This window comes from Nanorana parkeri, unplaced genomic scaffold (assembly GCF_000935625.1).
Source record: "Nanorana parkeri isolate BGI_ZX_2015 unplaced genomic scaffold, ASM93562v1 scaffold760, whole genome shotgun sequence".
NCBI lineage: Eukaryota > Metazoa > Chordata > Amphibia > Anura > Dicroglossidae > Nanorana > Nanorana parkeri.
Window position 1 is genome coordinate 103,951 of NW_017307028.1, and position 26,610 is coordinate 130,560.

General features: G+C 44.2%; 1 protein-coding gene across 1 annotated transcript in view; it reads left to right on the plus strand.

Annotated features, from left to right (window-relative positions):
• Nucleotides 1-14,854: 14,854 nt before the first annotated feature.
• The window catches only part of LOC108793578, a 47,179-nt gene continuing 35,423 nt past the window's right edge, over nt 14,855-26,610 (plus strand). The window contains exons 1-3 of the mRNA XM_018564563.1: nt 14,855-15,288; nt 21,353-21,520; nt 25,044-25,138. Coding sequence (XP_018420065.1) covers nt 14,868-15,288; nt 21,353-21,520; nt 25,044-25,138 — 684 coding nt within the window. The 5' untranslated portion in view covers nt 14,855-14,867. The remainder of the gene's footprint in view (nt 15,289-21,352; nt 21,521-25,043; nt 25,139-26,610) is intronic.

Below are 26,610 nucleotides of genomic sequence, written 5' to 3' on the forward strand. Positions count from 1 at the left end.
TGTCGCGGCTACTGCGTTCCAGGCTGGAGCGCAAGCCGTAAGTGGTGTCATCGTATCGGAGGCGCCGCGTTCCAGGCTGGAACGCGAACCACCTACAGCACGAACCGCCGAGACCTTACAGAAAGATCCATTCTCGGTGAGGTGTCCTGATGTACAATGTTTATACAGTCATGTTGCAGAACCAGCTCATCTAATTCTCCTTTAATGCCAAGTAAGGCATTCAAAATTGGGGTGGACTTGAGGTGGGAGAACTGTACCTTATCGTCAGTGAAGGATTGCTCATAAGGATAACTTCATATCCACTGAGCCTTTGTGCAGACATGTGTATTGAGGTTTTTTAACAAGACTACAACCTGGTGGGTAGTGTGTAGTTCTGTAGGGTGACCCAGTGTAAAAGATGTTGCCATTTCTACAGCCAAGGCACAGGAGGCCAAGGCCCTGAGACACGCCGGCATGCCCTGTACCGGAACCGGGACTACTCTAGAAAAGAAGGCTACAGGTCTCAGCTTACTCCCATGCTCTTGTGCGAGGACTCCAGCCATGGTTTTACAGTTTACAGTTTTCGCAAACAAGTGAAAAGTTTTACAATAATCATGTAGTCCTAACTCAGGGGCTGTCACCATAGCAGTTTTAAAATACACAAAAGCATTATCCATTTCCTCACACCATTTTACAAAATCAGGGCTGTTAGGCACAGTGGCTTGTCTAATTATGTTGTCATAATAGGAGCAGTCTGGTATCCATTGGCGGCAGTAACCATGTAAGCATTTCCTTTTTTGTACGAGGGCGGGGCAGACCCATGAGAGCCGCAGCTCTTTTGTGACTGATTCTCCTCTCACCTTGAGACAGTGTAAAACCAAGATATTCAACTGCTTCATGACACCACTGTAACTTCTTCTTAGACACTTAGAATCCTTTTCACAGGCACCCTGGGATAAGCTACACACCAGTAGGTCATCTACGTACTGGAGGAGGACGGAACCATGACTAGGAGCACATAACTACAAGGTAGCCTGGAGTGCTATAGAGTAGACTGCAGGTGAGTCTATGTAGCCTTGGGGCAAGCGACACCAGGTTAACTGGCGTCCCCTAAAAGAGAAGACTAGTAGTAGTTGTGTCTCTTCGTCAACTGGGACGGAAAAATAAGGCTATATCAACAACTAAATAATGAAAGACACTCAGGGGTCTATTCACTAAGCTGCCGTAGGCAGCCGAGTGACTAACCGACCCCAAGCGAAGTGAGCCGAACGCTGTTCGACTATTCACTTCAGGCTGGTACGGTTGATTCCACCCATATATCGGCTGAAATCAGCCGTACATCGGGTGGCTTCGGGTCAGCCGACCGGAAGTGCAGAAGAAGTTCGACTCAGCATCTGGATCGGCTAAGCCGAACCTCCGGCAGGCTACTCGCTGCTGTTCGGTTTATTCTCGTAGATGCCGAACAGCAGTGAGTAAATAGCAGAATGCCGCTCTGTGGAACCGAGCAGAATGGAAAAATAGTTGAAAAAGTAGAAAAAAAAATTAGAAAATGATTGTGCGGAGCTAGCAGTGGCTGGGTGGTTCTGCTGCTGTCAAAAAAAAAAAACTCCTTAAATTCCTTGAAAGTGAGGTACTTAGTTTTAAGACCGAGGTTTTTTATACCTTATAAGAAAAGAATATACATTAAAATGTACCACCTAATTCTTTGCACTTAAATATAAAAACCCCATTATCAGTAATACACACGAATATATTTCAATGGGTACACTCAACCAACATATAATGAATATAGTTGGATATATAAAAGTACACGTATAAAATTCTACTTAAAAATCAGTCAATTAAGTAGGCAGATAGATGCTACATATAATATAATATTATTATCATAACATTGTTACTAATAATTATTATTACAATGAATAGTAAGGTTTCATAAGGAACTTTTAAATAAGCCACTTTGTCTATTCATTAAAGAAAGAGAGAAAAAAAAACTCTTTAGAAATTCTTATCTCTTGTAGGGAGGCAAAGAAATTAAACGACCAAGCCCTACACAGACTGGCACCATCTAAACTGATATGCGTCTGAGACCCCACAATTTACGATCTGAGACTATTTATGTTAAAAATTCCGATCTCCTTCTCTTGTGAAGGAGAATGAACTTATTTTCACCTCTTAGCACATAGACAAAATGGCTACTAATATGCCCATAGACACATTTGTAAAATGACATGTTTAGGCCTATGAAATCGATTCCTTTTGGCCCAATAGTTCTGACAGGTCCTCTATGCCCATTATTAATTTATGTCCTTTCTTTCCTGTTTGTAACATCCTTTTTGTGAACTGTTGGCAAAAACTGAACTGCATATTCAAGATGAATGTCTTCCTAATGTTTCTACAATAACAAGATGGCTCATTTACTAAAAGAATTAAAATAATGTAATACAATGTGTGAATATAATAATAATAATAATAATAATGTAATAATAACATGTGTGAAAATTAGGGTTGCACAGATACCAAGTACAATACTCGGTACAAGTACAAGTACATGTACCAATACTTTTGAGCTCCAAGACTAGACTAGAGAAAAATTAAAAAATAGAAGGCAGCTGTCATTTGTAAGGAGCACACGGAGCTCCTGGGATTTGTACATCTCTGTTTTAATGTACGATTTTGTTTTTATAAATATAAATAAAGGGATGCACAGATACCAGTTTTGCGAGTACGAGTACTGTTACTTGCCGAGTACTTACAAGTATGAGTACTGATAAATTTTTGTTTATTGTCATGTGACAGTTTTTCTAAAACAATACAGACTAATGATTTTAGGACAGTGGTGGAGCGCCAGAGCCAGGTCCCAGCTGCAACCGCTGCAACCCTGGTAGTTCTCATGAAAATGCCAAGTATCTGCACTGTTACTCGAAAAGTATCTGTGCATCCCTAGTGAAAATTCAATTCAATTATCCAATCATGTGAAAAGAAAATTCCTGTTTGCTTATTTCATCTGCACATATTTTGGAATATTCACACAATTTTTGGGGTTAACATTTTAAAATCCTTTAGTAAATCAGCCTCTATTTCTCCTTCTTTTCACTCACCTCATAGTTCTAGCCAACCTGTGACAATGAGACTGTCACAGGTCGGCTCAGTAGATATATACCGCGAGCAGTAGCTCGCGGTATACTGAGCTTAGGGTAACGGGAGGACGCTAGTTTGTGTACTCCCGTTACCCTAAGGAGAACTATGGGGAAAAACACTGACCCCATAGTTCTCCTTTAAAGACAAAATCCAGGCAGAGACAAAACTAAACTTTGCGGTGGGGCTACTCCCACACTGCAAGGGTTAACTGTTTGTTTTGTCTAGGCAGCCTCTTTCCCTCTTTGCTTCGGAGTACCATGTATTTGATATTAGGACACTGAGGGATATACCACCACCGAAGAAGAGGAGGAGAGAGGCACCAGGGACTGGTCTAGCAGCAAGGCTGGACCGAGGTGTGGGTGAGTATATCTTTGTTAGCTCCCTAGACAAGGAGCACTTAACCCTTGCAGTGTTGGGGTAGCCCCACTGCAAGGGTTAATTTTGTTTGTGCCCAGTGTTCTTCTTTATGTACAAGAAAGCATCTGCTTGCTGTAGAAGCTCAGATTTGCATTGCATGTTGTTATTGTGCACACCCGCTGCTGATTGCACAATACTGTGTAGTGGCAGTAACGAGTGGTAAATTTGCCTTTTTAAAGCAAGTTATTATAGCAAAGGCATAAAGCCAGTCTACAATTTACCAGAAAACCCAGATCCTTCTCCATCAGTGACTCACCTGTTGTACTCTAGATTGTATGATGCATGCATATTTTTAGCTTTCTAGTAGGAATGCACCGATACCATTTTTTTCAAGACCGAGTACAACTACTTTCCCCCAGGTACTTGCCACTGCCAATTACCGTTACTTTTTCTTAAAGGGACATGTGACATTTTTTCTAAAACAATACAGACTCATGATTTTAGGGCAGTTTCTTTATAATTATGAAGAACTGTAACTCAATCCATGATTATACAGCAATGGAGAATGGCAACATGAGCAGGGCTGTGTTTGGATGTCACCAGGGCTGCATACAGGTCTCACCTGGGCTGTTTTTAAGGGTCACCAGGGCTGCGTTTAGGTGTCACCAGGGCTGCATACAGGTCTCACCAGGGCTACATTTGGGTGTCACCAGGGCTGCATTCACGTCTCACCAGGGCTGCATGTGGGGCTCACCAGGGCTGTACTGATGGGTGGCAAATTCTCCAGAGCTGCATTCGTCTCTTACCATGGCTACATGTGGGACTCTCCAGGGCTGAATGAGTGGATGCCGGGCTCTCCAGGGCTGTACGGACAAGTGTGGTGCTGCCCAGGCAGTGCTGTTCTCGGGAAGGAGATGGGAAACTGGACTGTCACTACCGAGGACAGCTATCACAAGGTCCTCAGCAGGCAGCCTGGGGTACCCAACAAGCACAGGACTTCAGGCAGCCGAAGTAATTTAAAAATGTAAAGTGCCGACATCGGCGCTATGTATCGGGGCATTTTTATGAGAACTCGTGAAAATGCCCTATATCAGCACCGATACTAGTATCAAACATTATTTGCCATGATGCTGCTCAATCAGTTGGGATGAGGTACAGGTTCACTGCTCAGGTGGGTTTGCAGGAAATCCTGTGGGTCTGAGGTAGGGATGCACCTATCCCGATACTACTATCGGTATCAGTGCCAATACAGGGCATTTTCACAAGTACTTGTACTCGTGAAAATGCCCCGATACATAGCGCTGGCGCTTTCAATTTTTAAATTACTTTGGCTGCCTTTGATGGGATGCAAACGCAGCCCTGATGACACCCAAATGCAGCCCTGGTGAGATGCAAATGCAGCCCTGAAGACACCCAAATGCATCCCTGAAGACACGCACATGCAGTCCTGGTGAGATCCAAATGCAGCCCTGGTGAGACCTGCATGCAGCCTTGGTGAGACAGCACACAGCCCAGGTGAGCCGGTTGCCATTTTCCAATGCCGTATAATCATGGATTGATGGGATCTGTAGTCCTCTATTGCTGGTTGCCATTCTCCATTGCTGTATAATCATAGATTGAGTTACAGTTCTTCATAAGTATAAAGAAAGTGCCCTAAAACCATCAGTCTGTATTGTTTTAGAAAAAAATGTTACATGTCTCTTTAAGAAAAAGTATCAGTAATTGGCAGCGGCAAGTACGTGGGGGAAAGTACTAGTACTTGGTCTTGAAAAAATAGACTGAATTTTAAAGGACCAACAATACACTGACCTTTCAACTGTGGTCAGCAGGGATACAATGGCCAATAGTGGAGGCTTTGATATGTGCCAGCACCCTCACAATAAAAGGGTGGGTAGCAGGGGCAATTTGTCGGTGTGTTTCGAAGCAGTGTAGTGAAAGATGAGAGTCAGTGTAGGGAGAGTTAGTTTGCTGTACTGTACTAAACAGTGCCTAAAGGTGGCCATACATTGTACAACCATCGCAAGACCTTAGTCTTGCGATGGTTGTAAAGTGATTAAAAAAACGTACGATCTGCCCATCTTGGACAGGCAGATCGCACTCTCGACCATCGCAAGCCCGCCCCCCTGAGGGGCGGGCTTCCGATGACCGCAATGCTGAACGGGCAGTGTGCGCGTGCGCACACCGGCCCGTTCGGCATTTGTCTCCCGAGCACCGTTCAAACCAGCCGAAAATCGTACGATTTTCGGCTAGTTTTCTAACATGCTCCTTAGACAAAAGACGTGCGACCGTACAGTAGAAACGGTTGCACGTCTTCGTTCACACTGTTCGATTCTCGTACGATCGCGGGATTTCCCGTGATTCTCGTACGAGAATCGAGCAGTGTATGGGCACCTTAAGTGTCTGTGGATTGCAGTGAAGTGGAGTGCACATTGCTGTGTAACCCCCACTTTTTGTGTTTGTCAGCTGCAACTTTAGTTGCTGTTTAGATGCTGCGCCTACCCCCTTGCAAGGCTTTGCTTTGGTGTTTGTTTGTTTTTTTTCTTTTACTTAATGTTTATCAATATTTTTTATTTATTTAAGTTTACTTTTTTTGTTTTTTTGGCGGTTTTATTTTTTAGGGAGGTGTGTTTAATTTTAATACACTTGTTTATTTTTAGATGTGCAGTATACAGTTGCTGACACAGACAAAGCTGCCCTTTGTGCTCAGCACATCAATGCTTAGCTTTGTGGTAAACTAGAGTACACCAAAGCATTTCATATTCACCACCCTATTGCCATTGGTTAGCATTACCTTTAGGCAATTCCCTTTCTTGGAAAAAAATTAATGACAGACAGGGCTAAACTGCGAGGCAGAGGTTCTGCACAAGTAGCTAGTAGGGGGAAGCATGTTCTGTAAGACATAGCAATGATTGGACACCATCTAAAACAAGGGCATGTCTGCCTTTCCTCCCACAAAGTGGCTATGCTGTACAGCCACAACATGCATAAGATGTAGTTAAGCGGCTTGTTAAAGCCTTCTTCTTCTTTCTCCTACAAAGGCAAAAAACAAATTGATATCTGACGCTAATACTATATGAATGAACAGGAACACTCAGTATAGAGAATTCCTGTTCATTTATAACAGGTGTTGCATAAAAAGAGATTGAGGAGTCTGTGTCCTCAATCTCTTTTTCTATTTTAAAAGGGAAATATCAGGGGTCTAATATTTCTCAGAAGCCCCTAAAAGTAAAGTAAAAAATAAAAATATCAATACAAAATGAATAAATAAATATAAAAAATTAAAAAGTTTATAACAAATAAATACAAATATGATATAAAACAAAAATTAAAAAAGTTAAAATAAAAAACATTTTCGGTATCGGTCTGACATTTATTTTATTTCGGTTTCGTTCCAGTTTAGACATTTTCATTTCGGTGCACCCAGTGGCGTAACCACTTATTACGAGTTATTGGCGCCCGGGGCAATACATTTTTTTTGCCCCCCCATATTATATAAACATCCACTGGAACTGTACCCCACACATATATATCAGCTAAGGAACTACAAGTACAAGCATGCCATCATTGTCCCTGTACACCCCCCCCCCACACACACATATCAGCCAGGGAACGGCAATATCTGGTTGTTGTACAGGGGCAATGAGGGCATGCTGGGACCTGTAGTTCCCTAGCTGACATGTTATGAAGCTGTATTCCACCTGAAAGTACTACAATGCCATTATAGAACTAAGAATAGAACATAAAATAAAACTTTTTTTCTTCTTCTAATACTCACCTGATTCCTGGATCCACCAACAAGCGCAGCCTCCCATCTCCCACGCTGTTAGAAGCTGACGTGTGCTGGTTACTACTTAAACCGGCGCGCTGTGTGCAGCTTCTGAGAAGGTATGCTATTAGCGTAGCGGGGAAGGCGGCTGCGCATTTTGCATTGCTCCAGCTATGCTAATAGCGTATCTTCTCAGAAGCTGCACACTGCGCGTGCCGTTTTAAGTAGTAACCAGCACACGCTGTATGCAACTTCTAACAGCGTGGAAGACGGGAGGCTGCGCTTGTTGGATCCAGGAATCAGGTGAGTAGTATAAAAAAAAAAAAAGAAAGTTTTATTTTATTTTAAATGTGTCACCTTACCTTAGCCTGGTGGTCAGTATCTGCCTGATCCAGCCAGCCCGGATCGCCGCTATGCGATCCGGGCTGGCTGGATCAGGCAGAAGCGCCCTCTGATCAGGCACTGTAGAGGGCCCCCCCAGTGGCCTCGGAGGAGCGAGCGGCCGCCCGATGACAGAGCCGGGTGCATGTGGCAGAGAGAGAGAGCCACTGCATCTGCGACCAGGGGCTTCGTTTAGCGGGGGTCGGTGATGGCGCCCCACCCTCAGTCCTGCGCCTGGGGCTAGCACCCCCCCCCCGGTTGTTACGCCACTGGCTGCCTGCAAATGCTCCGTGAATATGGCCATTACTTGTGCCATTCAGTCCTGCATTTGTGAAATGTTTTTATCTAAGCTCTGATAGGGCATAGTCTCTTGTTCCCACATCTCTTTAACCACGTCCATGGGGGTGTCCCCATAAACCAACTCAAAGGGTGAGTGTGATGGTAATGAGGCCTGGGCACCCCAAGACTAATTAGGAAAACTCAGATTGTTGAAATGTACAATTTCTAGACATGGTTAAACCAGACTGCCCATTAAACATATCTATTTTTTTCAGAACATCTTCAATGGTTTTTCAACTCCACAGTAAATGCCAGAGCACCAGAAATCTTTATGACTGTAATATGGTGCATCTTAATGGGGATCATAAAGCACTAAGTGACAGCCAGAACATTTGACAGATCCACGTCAAATTCACATAAGATAGTCGGGACTCAGATGACCCTTAAATAATGCCTAAAATAGCGTACAGCATTACCCAAATTCTTATTTCTCTGTGATTCACTACCAATGTATATACCTCTAAGCTATATGTGCTCAGTAACCTCAGCATTTACTAAGTTTATTTGGGCACACAAATGACCTGGGTTTAAAATATGAATTTTGATGACCCAACCCCCCAGCCCTTCCCCATCCCCAGTCAGTGGAGGGATGGCTTTGTCTGACCTGGCTAGATATCAGGTGGCATGCCCTTTATCCAGACTAACAGATTGGAGTAGACACGGGTCTTGTAAATTATGGGTACAGCTGGAGCCATCTTGTTTAATTGAAGACGCGATGGAGGTCCTGTGTGCGGCGGTTTCGGGTCCCTGAAGATGGCGGACGCGGCACAGGTACTCGTTTTTTGTATCGGAGTATTTGCACGAGTACGAGTACTCATGCAAATACTCGGTATCGCCGCGCGATACCGATGCTTGTATCGGTGCATCCCTAGTAAAAAGGCGCTGCGCTTGTTCTCCCTAGTACCGACACCTGCTCCGCTATACCCCATCTTAGGGAACCCAGACTTTCCTGTGGGATTCACAAATCTTCACTTGAGGGGAAACTTCAGGCTCTACAATTTTGTTAAGGGACCTCATGTCATTCTCTAACTGACTTAATGGGAGTGGAAGTCCCGTATTGGCTGCAATTCTGGTCTTCAATGCAGTTATGCCACTTTTTCAGTACTCTACCCCTGCCTATGAATTTAGATCTCTGACAACCTTTGAGAAGCTTTGCTCTGCTACAAGGGATAATTTTCTTATTATTTACATAGTTACATAGTTACATAGTATTTGAGGTTGAATAAAGACATCAGTCCATCAAGTCCAACCTATTAGGATCTCATTCTAGGAGTACCTGTACCCCTGTATATTATGGTTGTAGGTAGGTGCAGTATGGCCAACGGCCACTAGATGCCCCCATGGGGCCCTGGAGATAGATGCAGCTCTGGCCTGGGAAGACTCTGTGTCCCAGGAGAGTTGATTTATAGGGGGCGCCCAAGAGGGGAAGGAGTTCAGTTCAGAGGAGTACAGAAGAAGTCTAAGACTGTCTGCAGAGTCTCTGGAGAGAGACTGTTTCTGGAATATAGGCTGGTCCATGGGAAACACAGGACCAGGCCTAGGACTATGTAGAGCTACAAAGATTCCCTAGTTTCCCCACAGGGGGAAACCCACCGTGCTAGGACTGACAATGGATGGGATTCCGGTGAATAGTGAAGTGCTAGAAGACTGACGATATTTGCCAGTGGGCCTATGGCCGAAGTAAGTCGTGACTTATCACATTGCAAGTAACAAGAATTGTGCCGTCACCCCAACCGGGGGTGGCAGAAACGTATACTTTGTTCTGTGTCTACCTTCAAATAAAATCAACAAAAAGACTATCTTTGTGGACTGGTTCTTCTCCCTCCAACCTCTGAGAAGGTGGGGTTCTACCGGAGTGTGATGTTGGACTGTACCGTGGCTGTAATCATCTGAGGAGGGTAGGTGCGCAATGGGGCTATGCCTGATACAGGGTGCCATTCGTGGTGGCCTTTCTCCCTAAGGGAAAATACCCACGAGAAGTTTACGGCTAGCGTCCGTCATATCTAGCTCCAGCCATAGGGTTTCCACGTCTTCCCCATTATTCGCGATATCGTCCCTTATATGCACATTTAGATTATGTTTTACGTAAATGCAACCCCCCCCCTTCTCCCACCTCTGTCCCTCCTAAACAGGTTATACCCCTCTATATTAGTTGCCCAGTCATGCGTGGTGTCCAGCCAGGTTTCCGCTATACCCACTATATCGAAGTCCTCTTCGAGTATCATTGTTTCAAGCTCTTCTATTTTATTGGCCAGACTTCTAGCGTTGGTGTACATACATTTAATTCCTCTCTTTTTGTGGGACAAAAGTTTACTACCTTGTTGTTCCCCACTATTTTTATTGTTATTATTCTGCCTTGATTTCGGTCGTCCGTTGGTAGTTATACTTACATGTGGCAACGGATTTCCTATATTGACTGGAGTGAGCCCACTATTATTAACTCCCTTTTTACTACTTTCTGTGTTATTTTTACCTGATCTATTCCCAATAGGACAAGATAGGTTTATAATAAAAACCTGGCATTATTGGCATTCTTTGCTCTTTTCTGATGAAGGAAGAGGCCTCGTGGTGGATCCTGTGTTAGGCAGGTTTATTGTTCCTCAACAAGTTAATTTTCTTAAGCTTTTCTGCTCCCCCCTCTTTTTTACCAAAGGTTTTCCTTACGGGGTTCTTCCTCTATCCCTAGTCCTGGATCCTAAATATTACCTGACAAATCCCCATGCTGTATTCACACCTCTTCCTTCTTTCCCCTTATTTTTCCTTTGTTGTTGACCCTCCACCCTTTCCAATCCACTCTTTTTTTTTATTCTCTTCCTCGCCTTAACAGGTTTCTTCTCTCTATCTTTTTTTCTCTTTCCCGTTCTTGTTTCCATTGATGTGGTTCTTTCTCCCTCTCTTTCTATTTCCCCTTCTTAAGTATCATATATGTTTGAACTTTATCCACTGGCAGTGGCATTTCTTTCTTAAAGATGTAACTGATTTAGAATTCCCGGGTGACTACTTGGTTAAACATTAATATTTTCTTGGAGGGTGAACATGTTTATTATCATCATGTATCTCTGTGTATGTACAGTATATTGGACTTTACTGCAACTATTCAGGAATGTATTGTACCTTTCTTGTTGTGTTCTATTTCCTCTTCTTTATATATAGAATATATATAGAGTTTTTAAAAAAAAACAACAACTGCAAACAAAACTAGTTTCCAAACTTCACCCAGAGTTCATAACTTTTGAACAAATATATACCAAGCACCATGGCTTAGGAAGTATAGAGGACCAAAGACACTTAACCCCTGAGGGAGCCATACACCACAGGTATATGTCAAGTCTGGTATGTGTAAAAAGCTATTTTCATAAAGCACAATAATCTATGGTTTATCAGAAGGTAGCATGGGAGTGGATAAAAATATGGCTGCATTTAGGAAACTGGAATGGGAGAGTCAGGTGAAAGATCATTAAATGACAATTATGGTGTGAGTGAAATATGTTCTTCCCCATAATTAGCACTGATGTGTGACACTAAAGCTGTCACAAGTTGGCTCTATTGATCGGGAACTGAGCAATCACATAACGCTGATCACTCATTTTCCGACCTTCTCCCTGCAGAGAGCGGTGACCGTCAATGACCTCTCCCTGCAGGGATTCCCCCTTCCCCTCCGTTCCTCCAGCGCTGACTTAAGGGATGGAGGGAGAAGGGGGATGGCACAACTGGCACTGCCTCTAGAGAGGCAGACAGCTGTCAATCAGGTGGAAGGGTGGCTATCGACATCTTTCCCAGCCACAGCACAGCTTTGCGCTGTCAGCATATAGTGGGCAATAGCCCGCTATATTCTGAGTTTTGGTTCACAGGAAGACATAGTATATGTCCTCCTAAAGAGAACTATGGCCAACAAAGGTTGGCCCATGGTTCTCTTTTGAACGTTTTAGCCCTCCTGTCTCACACCCCTGGGCCTCTCTGATTGGGTGGGAGCTGGCTTAGTGACATCCCCTAGAAGGCCCACAAAAAGCTGCTACACAAGGCATCTGAAGATCTCCTTTATAATCAAGAAAAAAACAACTGCAAAGAGACTTGTTTTAGGAGAGCCAATCTCAGATCCATTTTATGCTTCATTGATCAGAATCTGCTAAAATCCACAGAACCCAGAACTTTGTTAAGTAATTTCATTCTTATTCCCTTTTTGTTTTGTTGTTATTTGTCACTTTTCTGTAACATCTTTTCGGTATTCTTTTCTGCACCTTTTCTTTTATTAAAAACAATCCTTTAAAATTGTTAAACTTATCTTTACACTCTAAGTAAGAACTTAAGGAATCCTAGTCTTTCTGTAGAGCACTACCATATTGTATAACCTGTTAGTAGGGATGTTCAGATACCAAGTACCGTATTTGGTACAAGTACAGATACTTTTCCAGCTCCAAGACTAGACTAGAGAAAAACTCAAAAGTTAAGAGGCAGCTGTCATTTTTAGGAAGCATGTGGGGCTCCTGGGATTTGTGCATCCCTAATTTAATGTATGATTTGTAATATATATATACAGGGCCTTCGCTACTACCAGCATCGGCTACTACCGGTGCTGGTAGTAGCTACCAGCTACTACCAGTACGTACCACATCCCAACGGGTACCCGTATTACAGCACCCCCACAACCACCCTAGGGCAGGCCACCGGGGAGTGTGCAACACCTTGGAATGCATTCAGCGCCAGTTCTGGTGGCCCTCCTTGGCATCGAACGCACATTTTTTTGTTCAATCCTGCACCATCTGTGCCCTCCATAAACGACCTACCTCTAGACCCTACCTCTTCCCCATAATTAGCACTGATGTGTGACACTAAAGCTGTCACAAGTTGGCTCTATTGATCGGGAACTGAGCAATCACATAACGCTGATCACTCATTTTCCGACCTTCTCCCTGCAGAGAGCGGTGACCGTCAATGACCTCTCCCTGCAGGGATACGATCCCTACCTGTGCCAACTCTTCCATGGAGGGACCTTGCCATCGTCGACTTACCTTCCTCGCAAGGCTGCACCAGCAGCATGCACAAAAATGGCGCATTTTATTCCGACCCCTGGCCTCCCAACTGCTCAGCACACCTCAAAACTCTTCCTTCAGCACGTATTCCGGTTACATGGACTCCCTACTTCCATTGTCTCTGACAAGGGTTCGCAGTTCACCTCCCGTTTCTGGACCCAGTTTTGCTACGGCCTCCGCATTACCCGTAGCTTGTCTTCTGCCTATCACCCCCAGACTAAAGGGCAGACGGAGAGGATGAACCAGACTCTCGAACAGTACTTCCGCTGCTATACCTCCCACCTGCAGGACGATTGGGCGGACCATCTTCCTCTGGCTGAATACGCCTATAACAACCAACAACACACCTCCACGGGGCTCTCCCCCTTCTGTGCCAACTATGGCTACCACCCATTGACTCTTCCGGACCTTCCCCAAGATATTCCGGTGCCTGACATTGCCCAGCTCCTTCGTCACCTCCACGAGCTATTACGTACCCTGTGCAGCAGCTCCGGATCTCGCAACAGCAACGAAAGGTACAGACAGACCGCAGGCGCATGGAGTTCCCCAAATATACAGCTGGGGACAATGTGTGGCTCTCCATGCAGCACCTCCGGCTGTCCTGTCCCTCCAAAAAGTTGGGTCCCCGCTATCTGGGTCCCTTCACGATAGCCGAGATGTTGAATGATGTCGCTGCATGGCTGCAGTTGCCTGCCTCCCTCGGCATCCACCCAGTGTTTCAGGTTTCTCTGTTGAAGCCTCATCGTGCCAACCCATTTGCATGCCGGGTTCCCGCTCCTCCTTCTCCCGGTGGTCAGCTTTAGTGATTTGCTTTTATGAATAAATTACCTTTTTTTATATTTGTTTCAGCTTTATGCTTTTTATAGCAACTCCCCAGAAAACTCCAGGAGGCTTCTGAACTACCAATGAAAACAATGAGTTACTGGTTGTGCATTGTGCCCCCTGCACACATCCCAGTACTTCAGTTACCTATTGAGAAGCCTGATCATGGCATTGCCTCATGGGATGTAGGAAGGGGTCACGTTAATGCTTCAATTTTCGGTGTCAGTAGATGTGTAGAAAGGTAGGTATCTATTGGGTTCTTATGGTACGTACAGTGATGAGACCTCGATTTTCTGAATAACAGGCTAGCATTAAAGTAGAATTAAAGTCTCCTTTTTTTGCATATATCTACTGCTAGCAAGCAGTAGATATATGAAAAAACATTTAAAAAAATAAAGAAGTTACCAAAAAGGTCAAACCGTACCCCTGTCTCCACCGCTCACTCCCGGCTGTAGATCTGAAGCTTCTTGAGCAGCTGTGCAGGAGGATTATAGCGGGTGCATGCGCAGAAGAGATTATCAGTGGGGAGAAGAGGAGAGACACAGTGGAGGTGTATGCACGCAGTCGTCAGCATGCACGTCAGACAGGCACCATGGGACACGAGGAGTCTGCACTGGATCAGAGACCGGCACCAACGCTGGAGGGATTTCTGAATACAAGTGGTAGGAAGAAGACAATCGGATCAAGAGGCATCATTTAAGGTAAGTCCTTAAAGCAACATTGGGGAGATTTGTGACTTTAATGTCACTGTAAGGTTTTTTCTTCTATTTTCCTAGTTCTGGTTTGACAATTCCACAATTATTATGCTATTAATAAAGGCATTTTTTTTTTAATTTCAGGAGCTTATATCTATAAGCAACTATTTCTCGCTCTTAATGTTGTATATTAAACTGTTTTGTTTTTTTATTCTAGGTCCAGCTTGTATCTGCATTGAGCCAGCTCAGGAGAGATTTAAATTAACAGCAAATCTGCAAGATTTCTAATTATAATACTGTGCAGCAAACATGTTAATATAATTTAGATATACTGGGCACTTTGCTTTCTCTAAATACAAAATGGCTTCTTTGCTTAAAAAAAGGAGGAAAAATAATAGTTTGACTTCCATTTGCATTCGGCTGTGTGACTCCTTTAAACGTACACCACAGAATTTCATCTGCTCCTTTATAAGGGCTGAAGAATCAGTGCGCGTCTTCTACAGGCTTAAGCAAGAGTCACTGAAGAACATATTATGTGATGCAGGAGTAGCAGTAGGCCTACAGTTTATTAGCACTACATGGTGCCCAGGAGAAAGAGAAAAAAGCACAATAGATGGTAATATTTTCATTGAGTATACAGCCTCTACAGAACTATGGGATGAAGACACTTTGACTAAATATAAGGATTTCGTAAAACTGAAACTGCAAAATGTGAACATTAAATACATTTTAGTTGATCAAGTGACGGAACAATCAATACTTTCCCAGCCAGTAATTACAGGTAACTAAATGTTATAATTTTCACTACAGAATTAGCTTGTGTAGATGTGACTAAGAAAATAGGCACTATTTCCCTCCCTGCATCTGTTACTTTAAGATAAATAGAGTATAAGAAGTTCTTACATTTAGATATGACAAAAATAACCATTGTAATACTTTTTAGCTGCAGCTGCATTTTTAAGAACGATTTTCTAATATAGAAAGATCACCAAAACCAAGTTAGACTCCTGTCTCATATTTTAAAGGAGAACTATGAGATGAGTGATTTCCACTCACCTCATAGTTCTAGCCGACCTGTGACAATGAGACTGTCACAGGTCGGCTCAGTAGATCGGGAGGTGAGCGAACACATACCAGGTTGGCTCACCTCTCAATCCTGTCACGGCTCTCTGCCGTGACAGGGGGAGGGCTGGATTCCCCTCTCCCCGCTCCGATCTGCCAGCGCTGACTGGCGGAACGGACGGGGGAGGGGGCGGGTACAGCTGGCTCTGCCTCTAGATAGGCAGAGCCAGCTGTCACTCACGCAGCTGGGCGGATCCCGTCATCTACGTCGGGATCCGCTCCGGCTGCGGCGTCTCAGTATACCGCGAGCTGTAGCTCGCGGTATACTGAGCTTAGGGTAACGGGAGGCCGCTAGTTTGTGTCCTCCCGTTACCCTAAGGAGAACTATGGGGAAAAACACTGACCCCATAGTTCTCCTTTAAGGTTTTCAGAACATTAGGAATAATCCCATCTTTTAATGTATCTGGTGAAATACTACAAACACTTTTATTACAACATTTACCAAAGTGGGGGTCCATTGTGATAGATTGCTGGGGGTAGCACAGACTGACCGTATTCCACGATGGCCTAGACAACAGCTTTCAACTGACCATTTATAGGGAGTATTACGACTGCTCCAACTTCGTTCTTTGCTAGTTTTTTTCCTTTTGATTATATATACGCCAACATAAAGTGTGGGAGCATCCTGAGAAATACAAAGCAGACAAAATATCATATAGCATTTGCCAAAGTCTTTACCCAGGCACAGAAAAACCTAGAACATTAATGCTCTATCTGGTATGAGCAGTCACTCAACATTTTCGGGAGCTTTTGCCAGGCATCCAGATAAGTGTCAAAATAAATGGCAATCGTGTTAATAAAAGGACTGGCATAGAGCAAATGCCTAGTCACCAATATTGCCTGTGGTCTCCCTGCAGCTGATCTTTCCTTAGTTACTAACCTACCATGCCTTGTTCTGCACTGTCTCTGTGTGGAGACGGTCATCTTGTTAGAGGCAGGGCTTTCCTTCTTTACATCAGAGCTGCCAGCAAGGAAAACAGTGACTAGCGCAGTTGTGACATCACCTAATCCCATCTACCTCTCCTGAATCTAGGAGTCAGACAGCAGTTCCTAAGATCTCATACTGATAGATATGACAAATATACAGCTATGAGGATGTAGGCACAGTAGTGCTTCAGTATTCTCATATGTACAAGAAAGTGTACTGCTGTTTTCAGGAGCAATTCAAGACAAAACATAGGGTCTATTCACAAAGCTGCGGTAGGCAGCCGAGTGAACAACCGCCCCCAAGTGAAGTGAGCCAAACACTGTTCGGCTATTCACTTCAGGCTTTTAAAGCTGATTTCAGCCATATATTGGCTGAAATCAGCTATACATCGGGTGGCTTCGGGCTGGCTGAAGATGCTCAGCATGTTCGGCTGACCCGAAGTGCAGAAGGAGTACGACTATCAGATGCTGTTCGGCCTATTCTCATAGATGCCGACCAGCAGTGAGTGAATAGCCGAATGCTGCTGATCGGCATTCGGCTCGGCTATTCTGCTCGGTACCTCTGTGATACCGAGCAGAATAGAAAAACATTCAAAAAAGTTTTTAAAAAATAGAAAACGATTGGGCGGAGCTAGCAGTGACAGCTAGCTCTGCCCAACTGTTTTCTATTGGCCGTGACCAGCTGTCATTAGAATGAGAGCTTGTCGGAGCCGGCGGGGGATGCCGACTCTGCTAAGTTCTCATCCTAATGACAGAACAGCGTCTGTTGGTTACCCAGTAACCAGCAGATGCTGTTCTGTCATTAAGATGAGAGCTTAGCAGAGTTGGCTTTCATATAACTGCCGACTCTCCTAAGCTCTCGCCGTAATGACAGATGGGCATCCCTGGTTACCAGGTAACCAGGGACCCCATCTGTCATTACACTGAGAACCCGGCGGGCCGCTGTGATTTTCTCAGTGTACTGAGGAGCCGCTGTGTAATGACAGAAGGCGTCCCTGGTTACCTGGTAATCAGGGATGCCTTCTGTCATTACACACAGAACCCAGCGGAGCCACTGTAATTTTACAGCGGCTCCACTGGGTTCTCAGTGTACTGAGGAGCCGCAGTGTAATGACAGAAGGCATTACACACAATACCCAGCGGAGCCGCTGTAAAATCACAGTGTCTCCGCTGGGTTCTGTGTTTAATGACAGAAGGCGTACCAGGTAACCAGGGACGCCTTCTGTCATTACACACAGAACCCAGCGGAGCTGCTGTGATTTTACAGCGGCTCCGCTGGGTTCTCAGTGTAAAGATAGAACAGCGTCCCTGGTTACCTGGTAACCAGGGATGCTGATCTCTCTGCAAGTGGCCGTAGCCAGCCGTGAGATGACGGCTGGCTCCGCCCTGCAGTCAGGAGCAGGCTGTCAGCCGGCCAATGGCCGCCGTTTGGCCAGCTTTGAATTTCCCCTGGGCTCAGTCGAGCCAAAGCATATGCCTTCGGCTCGACTGAGCCCTTCGGCCAACTTCGGGGGCTGTAGGCGCTATAGTGAATAGCCCGTACAGCAGCCCTGAACTGAAGGGGTCATGGGGCGGAAGTTAGCCGAAGGTATGGCTAGATCCTTCGGCGGCTTTGTGAATAGACCCCATAGATTTTTCAGGGCACTGCTTAGGCAAAAAAAAAACATTTATAAATGTTCCCTATAAAATAGCAAATGTTCATTTCTTGAGTCTACTTTAACATGTTGCCTTGCACTTTTGAAAGAATGGACATGAATGGCAAACTACAGGTCAACACATACAAATGCAGCATGCAGGATTTATTTCTAATGCACTGCAATGCAACACATTGGCAGGAATTGAGTAATAAAAACAATTTCTAATGTCTATGTATTTTGCTTGCACTTTAAATTGTATAAAAAATGCATCTGTTAAACATAAGCCCTACGAATTAGATGTTGTAAAGTTGCAGGTGTCTGCAGTGACTGAACTGTGCTATTTACAATTATCCTATAGCAGTGAATAAAGCCATTCTTTGGAATTGTATATTAGGAAAGTAACTATAATGGCTAACTGCACTGCCTAACTACATTTAGGGGGCTATTCACAAAAGGGTGAAGAGTTTGGAGAAGGCCGGAGAAGTGAACAATCTAGGACAAAATAGCTGATTTGGAAAAATTCTCCATTTCAGCTCACTTTCCAGTTCAGCTATGTTGTCCTAGATTGTTCACTTCTCCTGCCTTCTCCAAACTCTTCACCCTTTTGTGAATAACCCCACTTTTGTTGAGAAAATCAGTCCCATCTGGGTGATCTGTGTACAATGCAAGGATTTGTTGCAGTTTCCAACCTGTTTCTGTTCTGAAGAAATAACTGTTTGTTGCAGCATGTCCCTTCTAAACTGATCCCTGAATGGAGGGTCTGGTTTTATCATAATCATCTAGTGGACTTTCTGTGTTGTAATGAGGAAAGGTACAGTATCTGCATCCCTGTAGTAGTAATTAACCCTTAGTGAGCCTGCTGGAATGGTTTGTTTTAGGATTTGGGCTGGTGTAAACAAGCACTAACAAAAGTGCAAGAACAGTGTGCATCTAAACCACCTTACATTATATCACTCACATTCACTGCACCCTTTCTCCTCATAGTTAGGCCTATTATCCCTGATTGAAATTGTTCTGCTGCTGGCCAGTTTGATACTGCTGTATCCTCTGCTGTATCTTAAAATGTATCTATAACCAAGACCTTCAGTTTAGTCTTGGATAGAATGGGGGAGGACTAGAACCCCTGTCAGATTTTAGTGACAGCCTGAGACTCAGATTCCTTCACTCCCTTTCTGGTTAAAAGGTTGCCAACAGCATATTTGCCGCTTCTGCCCTCTCCCCGACGCCCTCGCCCATGCTACCGATAGTGGGTATTCCCCATTTCATACCAGGCCTACTGGGCCCCTTGCGTAATATGCTGAAGGCAGTGAATTGCACCAGAGCCTATCACTTCAGAGCAGCGGCGGGCTGGATGTCGGCTTCGCAGATCCAGAGTAGGATAGAGCCCGACCTCAGTCCTTGGCAGGCTCTACAGATAGGCCACTACCTGCGTTCTGTTGGGGACCAGAGCCCGTTGCACAGACCACTGACAGAATTTGAAAATCTATGCCTGAAAGCCAACCCGACCAGACATACCCTGTCCGTACTGGTCGGCTGTTTGCAAGCTCAGCCGACTGACCAACCGCCATACTTTATCAGACAATGGGCAACGGATCTGGACATGGAGCTTACCCCTCCACAGATCGAGCGAATATACTACTTTGCCACTAAGTCCTCTATAGCCAACAGGTATCAAGAAGCGGGATACAAGCTGCTGACTAGGTGGTACAGGGTCTCAACAGTCCTCCAACGCATGTACCGGACATCTTCACCCATGTGTTGGAGATGTGACAATACTGTAGGAACCCTTAAACATATTTTCTGGGACTGCCCCCTGATCCAACCATTCTGGCACGGGGTGGCTGACCTAATACGGAGGATAACGGGATTGGACCTGCCGTTTACTCCGTCGGCCTTTCTCCTTCACCTTGCACCGATTTCACGGAAAGCATACAAGCGCTCCTTGGCGATCCACCTGATTAATGCAGCGAGGGCCTGTGTCCCCGCCCAGTGGAAGAGCTCACAGCCCTCCTCAATTGCAATGTGGTTGCAGAGGGTGGAGGAGATTGAATCGATGGAAGACCTGACCTCATCCCTGAGGGACACACAGGACAAATTTGTACTTACGTGGGCGACATGGATCCAGTTTCGAACCACAGAGGAGTACTCCAGGGCACGTTTAGCCTGAATGCGCGGCCCGCCTGATGGGAGAGAATCGCTCCTCGCCCGTGGGGGACGCTCCTGGTTGAGGGGTTGTCGGGGCGGGGTTGGGGGAGAAGAGGTGCGCTGCTCTCTCTCTCTAGTCTATCTCAGTATTTTTCTCTTCTGTCCTTTTCTTTGGCTAATGTTTTCCTCTTAGTCTACTCTTAGCAGCAGTACTGCTGCACGTTCTCTGTTCGTTGAGTAGTCGGTGAATGGATGTTCTCACCGGCTGCTACACGGTTGTATCTGTTAAAAATATGAAAAACTTACGAGGTATTGCTGGGGCCCCACAATATAGGTTTGAGATTACCGTTGCACTATATCTACTTGATTGGTGTGTACTTTCTGTGAATGTAACTGTGGATGACTCTGCCTAACCTGTACTTGGCTGTATCTGTGGTGTGTGCCTTGCTTCCCTTTATAAATAAAGAATTTAAAAAAAAAAAGGTTGCCACCAGAACAGAAACTGAGGGGAATCTCTCTAGTGGAGCCTTTAGACAGCAGTAAAAACGAACAGGGATTCTAACCCATTCCTATTCTATCCATATAAAAAGAAGAAAGGTTTTGGGTACAGATACACTTTCTTGTAGTAAAGCCCCAGCCTAGTACAGTTTGACTGATTCTCCATCATTAAAATGTTCTGCTGCAGCACAATTTTACAACAGGACACTTTTACATCACTGAGAACAGGGAGAGCCTCAGCAAATTACTGGATATTTTTTTTTTTTTTGCTGGTCAATGGCCGGCTTGATGAAAAAGCACATGTTGCTTCTGGATTTACAAAAAAGTTCCTTTTTTTCAAGGTGAAATATATCAAATTGGGGTGCTGCTGCTGTATGTATTTCAAGCTAATTATAAAAGAATTAAATACATTTCAGAGCCAAATACAGTATGTGCTGCCAGCATACTCTGTCGCTGAAACTGTCTCGAAAAATTGTACCTTTGCATAATATCATGTAACATCACTTTGTTTTGCAGAAATGGACTATAAAATATATGAACTGGACTCCAAGTTTCAAAACTATTTATGTCAATACCAGAATTCAGCAGAACCAGATACAATTTCTGATGACTTAGAAAACATCAAAACTTTGCTTCAGGAATTGAAAGAAAGACGAATTCAGATTGCTGTATTGTCACATAATGGTTTGTATTGTATTTTATGATTTTAATAATAGGATAAATAGCACAAAAATGCTAGGGATTTGAAAATTTGTGTGTAGCTCTCTCTCTAGAGATTCTGTTGATCTGAAGAGTCACGCAATTAATGTGTACGAGGTAAGACAATTTAATTCCTGGAATGGACTGTAAAAAAAAAAATGTTTGCTTACCTTTACACTAGCAGCTGTTGTCACCTTCAAAGTAGCCCCTTTGTGAAGCAATGCACTTTTCTAGACGACTGTGCCACAGCCGAAAAAAATCCTGGAATTCATTGTCGCGGGCGAGCTGGATGTCCGGAATGTCATAAAATATGTGTCCTTCTAAGGCTTTTTAAAATTTTGGAAACTGCCAAAAGTCGCAGGGTGCTATGCCAGGGGTATAAGGTGGTTGGTCAGGTTTCAGAAAGGATTTCTGGGCCAGGAATTCACGAACACTTAACGCATCATGTGCAGGAGCATTGTTGTGGTGGAGAATCCACTTGTCAGGCCAGAGTTCTGGTCTTCATGGACATCTCACCACCCCCTCCTTAAACCACCTATGCCATTCAAAAACACTTGATTTCTTCATTAAATATTCACCATAAGCCTGTTGTAACAGAGCTAAATATTCACTCGCACTTTTGCCAATTTTCACGCAAAATGTTATGTTTATCTCCTGTCACTCATTTTCTGCCAACAGCACAACGTATACACGTTATTTCTTCTACTACTCCATAAGGAGTCAACTGGTCTGTGACCCAGGCTAGTGCAAATTAGAACAGGTCAGAACACACTCAAGTGGGAATGACTGTGTGACTCACCACCATAGTGCTATGCTGTGGACATTCAGAGAATTCAATTGTCACACCTCGTACTATTATGATAAACGTACTATTAGGATTGAATAATTACCAAGAAAAATATGCATGAAAATATTCAGAAGGGTCAAAAAAAAATTCTCCTGCTTTTAAAAGCAATTGGCTCATCAGATATGATAGATTACACGCTGACAAAGATAACACATTCAGTATCTAAGTAGAATGCTCCTAACATTTATGGCAAGGACCGTGTGTGACAGGACCACTGAACTTACATGGGTAAATGTTGCACAAAAAGTTTTTTAACAGAGTTTTTTTCAGATTTCAGTTATCCTTCTGACAAGAAACTTTTATAGAGACTGATGTTCTATATAATTTGTAATATGTATTTTAACAAATAAGCATTTAATGAGGGGGGCTATTCATAAATCTCAGTTTGCTAAGTGTGTTGGACTTTCATAAAAAGGTTCTGCCACCATCCACCTGCTTGCTTGCCTGCAACCTGTATAACTGAGTATATCAAATACAGATGGCCCTCGGTTTACAACGGTTCAATTTGCACTGATTCAAAATAGCACCCTTTTCTGGGAGTGTTGTAAATTGAAACCAAATATATAATGTATGTCAATGGGAAGTGAGAGAGTAAAACAAGGAATGGTTCTAAATAGAAACTGGTGTAAACTGAAACCCAGTAAATGTTAAGCCGGTGGAAAGTGAGGAAGTTAGGTTCCAAGCCTCTCTCAAAACTGACATAAGTGACACAATACTGGTACATTTTATTTAAAGCTCCCTGTGTGAGCTCATGAAGCAGCTTTAAATATAATGTACATGTATTTCATTATTTATGTCAATTTTGAGAAAGGCCTGGAAGATAACTCCCTCACTTCCCATTGACTTACTTTATATACTGGGTTTTGAATTTACACCAGTTTCTATTTACAAACTCTATTTACAAACCAGAGTAAGTGGGGGTGCGGCTGCTCACACAGAGCGGGTGGGTGGTGTGGGTAAGCGCACAGAGTTGGTTGGGGTGAGCAGGCGAGAGGATTGTGTTTGTCCTTAGGTTACGTGAAGCGGTACGCCAGAGTGAGTGGGCAGTGTGGATGCACAGCATCTCCTCCATTTGAACCCAGGCAGGAGATAACTCCGCCCTCCCCCACTCTACGCTGTAGCAGGCGAGAGGATTGTGTTTGTCCTTAGGTTACGTGAAGCGGTGCAGTTTTTGCCTTGCGGATACACTGAAATTAAGGACCCCTGAACCTGAGCCTCCCTCCTGCTCCTGACCTCGCCTACTTCTGGCCCGGGCCCCGTAGCGGCCATTTTTTTTCTCTTAATGTCAGATCCTGAGAGACTGACTGAGCGGCAGATTGGTAGGATAAATCAAAATTGGTAAAATAACACACTAATGTGAGCAATTAGGGACAACTAATAAGAAACAAATAGGCGGACCAAGAATTTGAGATGAGGAGAACTATGGGACAACCTTTTTTGCCCATAGTTCTCTTCAGGATCACGGGAGGACTTATACTTCATCCTCCTGTGACCCAAAACTCAGCATATAGTGGGCTATTGCCTGCTTTATGCTGAGAGCGCAGAGCCGCTCCACAGCTGGGGTGGATTCCAACAATACTGTCAAGATCCACCCTGCTGTCTACTTAAGTGCCTCTCTAGAGCCAGCTGTGCCTGCCCCCTCCCCCGTCCGTTCCTCCAGTCAGCGCTGTCAAAACAGAGAGGGGAGGGGGGAATCCCTGCCTGTCAGTCACTACTCTCTGCAGGGAGAGGATTGGGAAGTCAGCGATCGGCGGTATATGTTCACTGACTTCCAGATCAATAAAGCCGACCTGTGACAGCTTCTTTGTCACAGGGTGGTTTGAATTATTGGATGAGTGTTTTTCTTAATTCTTCTTTAATCAGTGCCATTATTACTATCAGTAGAGTATGGACTCTTTTAAAACAAGTACAAAATAAAAAAACAGAATACATACTGTATATATAGCAATATAAAAGTATATATATTGGAACCTGGCTGAATTAATAATAATGCAAGAAAAAAAAAATGGTTACAAAGTGCAATAAATATGATTTACCGTATTTTGTGGTCCATAAGACGCACCGGACCATAGGACGCAGGGAGGTCCGGCGCGCCTTATGGAGCACTCGACAGACTGTAGCTTCTGTCACAGCTTCTATGACAGAAGCTGTGACAGAAGCTGCAGTTAGTGACCACTGAGACAGGTGGCGCTGTGATTACAGCGCCACGGTCTCAGTGATCACACAGAGCAGGCGAAGAACGTCCGTTCTTCGTCTACTCTATGGTAATCTCGAACGTCGCCACTGCTCGGTTTTAATACGAGTGATCTCATTAGATCATTCGTATTAAACGAGCAGTGGCTCCTACTGCTGAACTCGATCGCCGCCGCCGCTGGCTCCTACTACTCGCCCGGCGCCCAAAACTGCATGTCTCGGGCGTCGGGATTCGCTCCATAAGACGCAGGCACATTTCCCCCCTCCTTTTGGGGGAAAAAAGTGCGTCTTATGGAGCGAAAAATACGGTAGCTGTCATACATAAAACAAGGTTATTTCATATATGATTTAACCTGGCTAGCTCACATTGTGCACTGAGTGTTCTATACCCAAACATCCTTGTGAGTGGGATATTTTATAACTTATACACAGTATATAATACTTTTCTTTTCACCTCCCTAATTGAAGCTGTCGGGAAAAGTTTCATCCTAAATCTGTTGCTAATGCTGACAGCTGAGAGTAACAAGAAGTCTGGAGAACAAACAACAATGAAAATGCCTGAGGTAAGAGGACGGGATAAAAGGTATTTGAAATATCTTACTGGTTTTAGCCAGGCTGACTTACAAATTATTGCCAAGAGCATTTCAAACTGTCCCTTAACTCTTTTGCTGCCAATGCATTTTTTTGCACACGTTATAATCCACATTTTAAGGCCTGAAAATTACTAAAAGCCCTCAAAACATTATATATATTCTAAAAGCTAAAAATAAAATGGTGGCAGTTGCAAATGTCTACGTCATGCGATATTAGCGCAACTCTTTATCAAACCCCAAATTTTAGTAAAAAATACACTTGTTAATTTTAGTGCCCAAAACACAATATAATATCCGTGAATAGTGGCCCTAGATTTATTGCTCTTACACTGGCGCACGTGGCGAAACCTAACGTGTAGCGCAATCATACGTAGGCGCACCTGACACGTGTTTACGTTAATATGCATTAATCCATGCACTTTGCCGCACTCAGTACCGGATATTCCAAAGAAAATGGGTGTTTGTAATGACTGCAGATGGCGCCACTCAAAATCCAGTAACAAATGCAAATGTTACCAGCACTCCAATGTGAAGATTTACGTTAGTGTAAATCCATTTTATTGATAGAGGTCAAAAGACGAGTGCTTTCAGGGCCCCGCGGGGTCCCCTTCATCAGGCTCAATAATGACCAATGTTATTATTGAGCCTAATGAAGGGGACCCTGCGCGGCAAGCCTCCGATGTGATACCACATTGGAGGTGACAGGTACTCTTTAAAGTGACATTAGGGGTCAATTAGACCCATAGTGTGACCTTCCCACTCCAAAGAAGCTATTGGAGTGCAGATTGTGTTCCAATAGCTCTCTGCCTGGTGTTCGGTTAGAATCCTGGACCTGTGATAAACCTGGCCCTCGTGTTATATCCGGGGACATGTGCTGAGCGTGCAGGCGCAGAGTCACAGTGAATATTACATCAGCTGCCTTAAACAGCTGATCGGGTCCAGTATTTTCACAAGCTATTTGCCTGTATTGCGCATCTGCAGTCCAGTATTGCGCATCGGGTCCAGTATTTTCACAAGCTATTTGCCTGTATTGCGCATCTGCAGGGAAGAAAGTGGGTCTTTCTTCTGCAGGGAAGAAAGTGGGTCAAAAAAATTCACAGGTGAGGCGCCTGTGGCCACATAACTAAACACATAATCATTTATTTATATTTCTTTATATTTCTTTTTTAAATACTGGACCCAATCAGCTGTTCTGCGCTTGTGCGTTCAGCCGACGCCACCTGGAACTGCTGAGGCCATGTCAATGGAAACGCAGTCCAGAACTTGGACTGGAAGGGATGCTGTCAGTGTCGCTTCTGGTCCCATTCAGCAGGGAGGAAATCGGGGAATGGATGTTCGCCGGTCTCCTTCCCCATTTCCTGCTGATACCAGTGATGCCGGTCTTGGACCCACAGAGTTGGCAGCGGAGCCCTGAAAGCAAGGCAGGGGCATTGGGTGAGGGG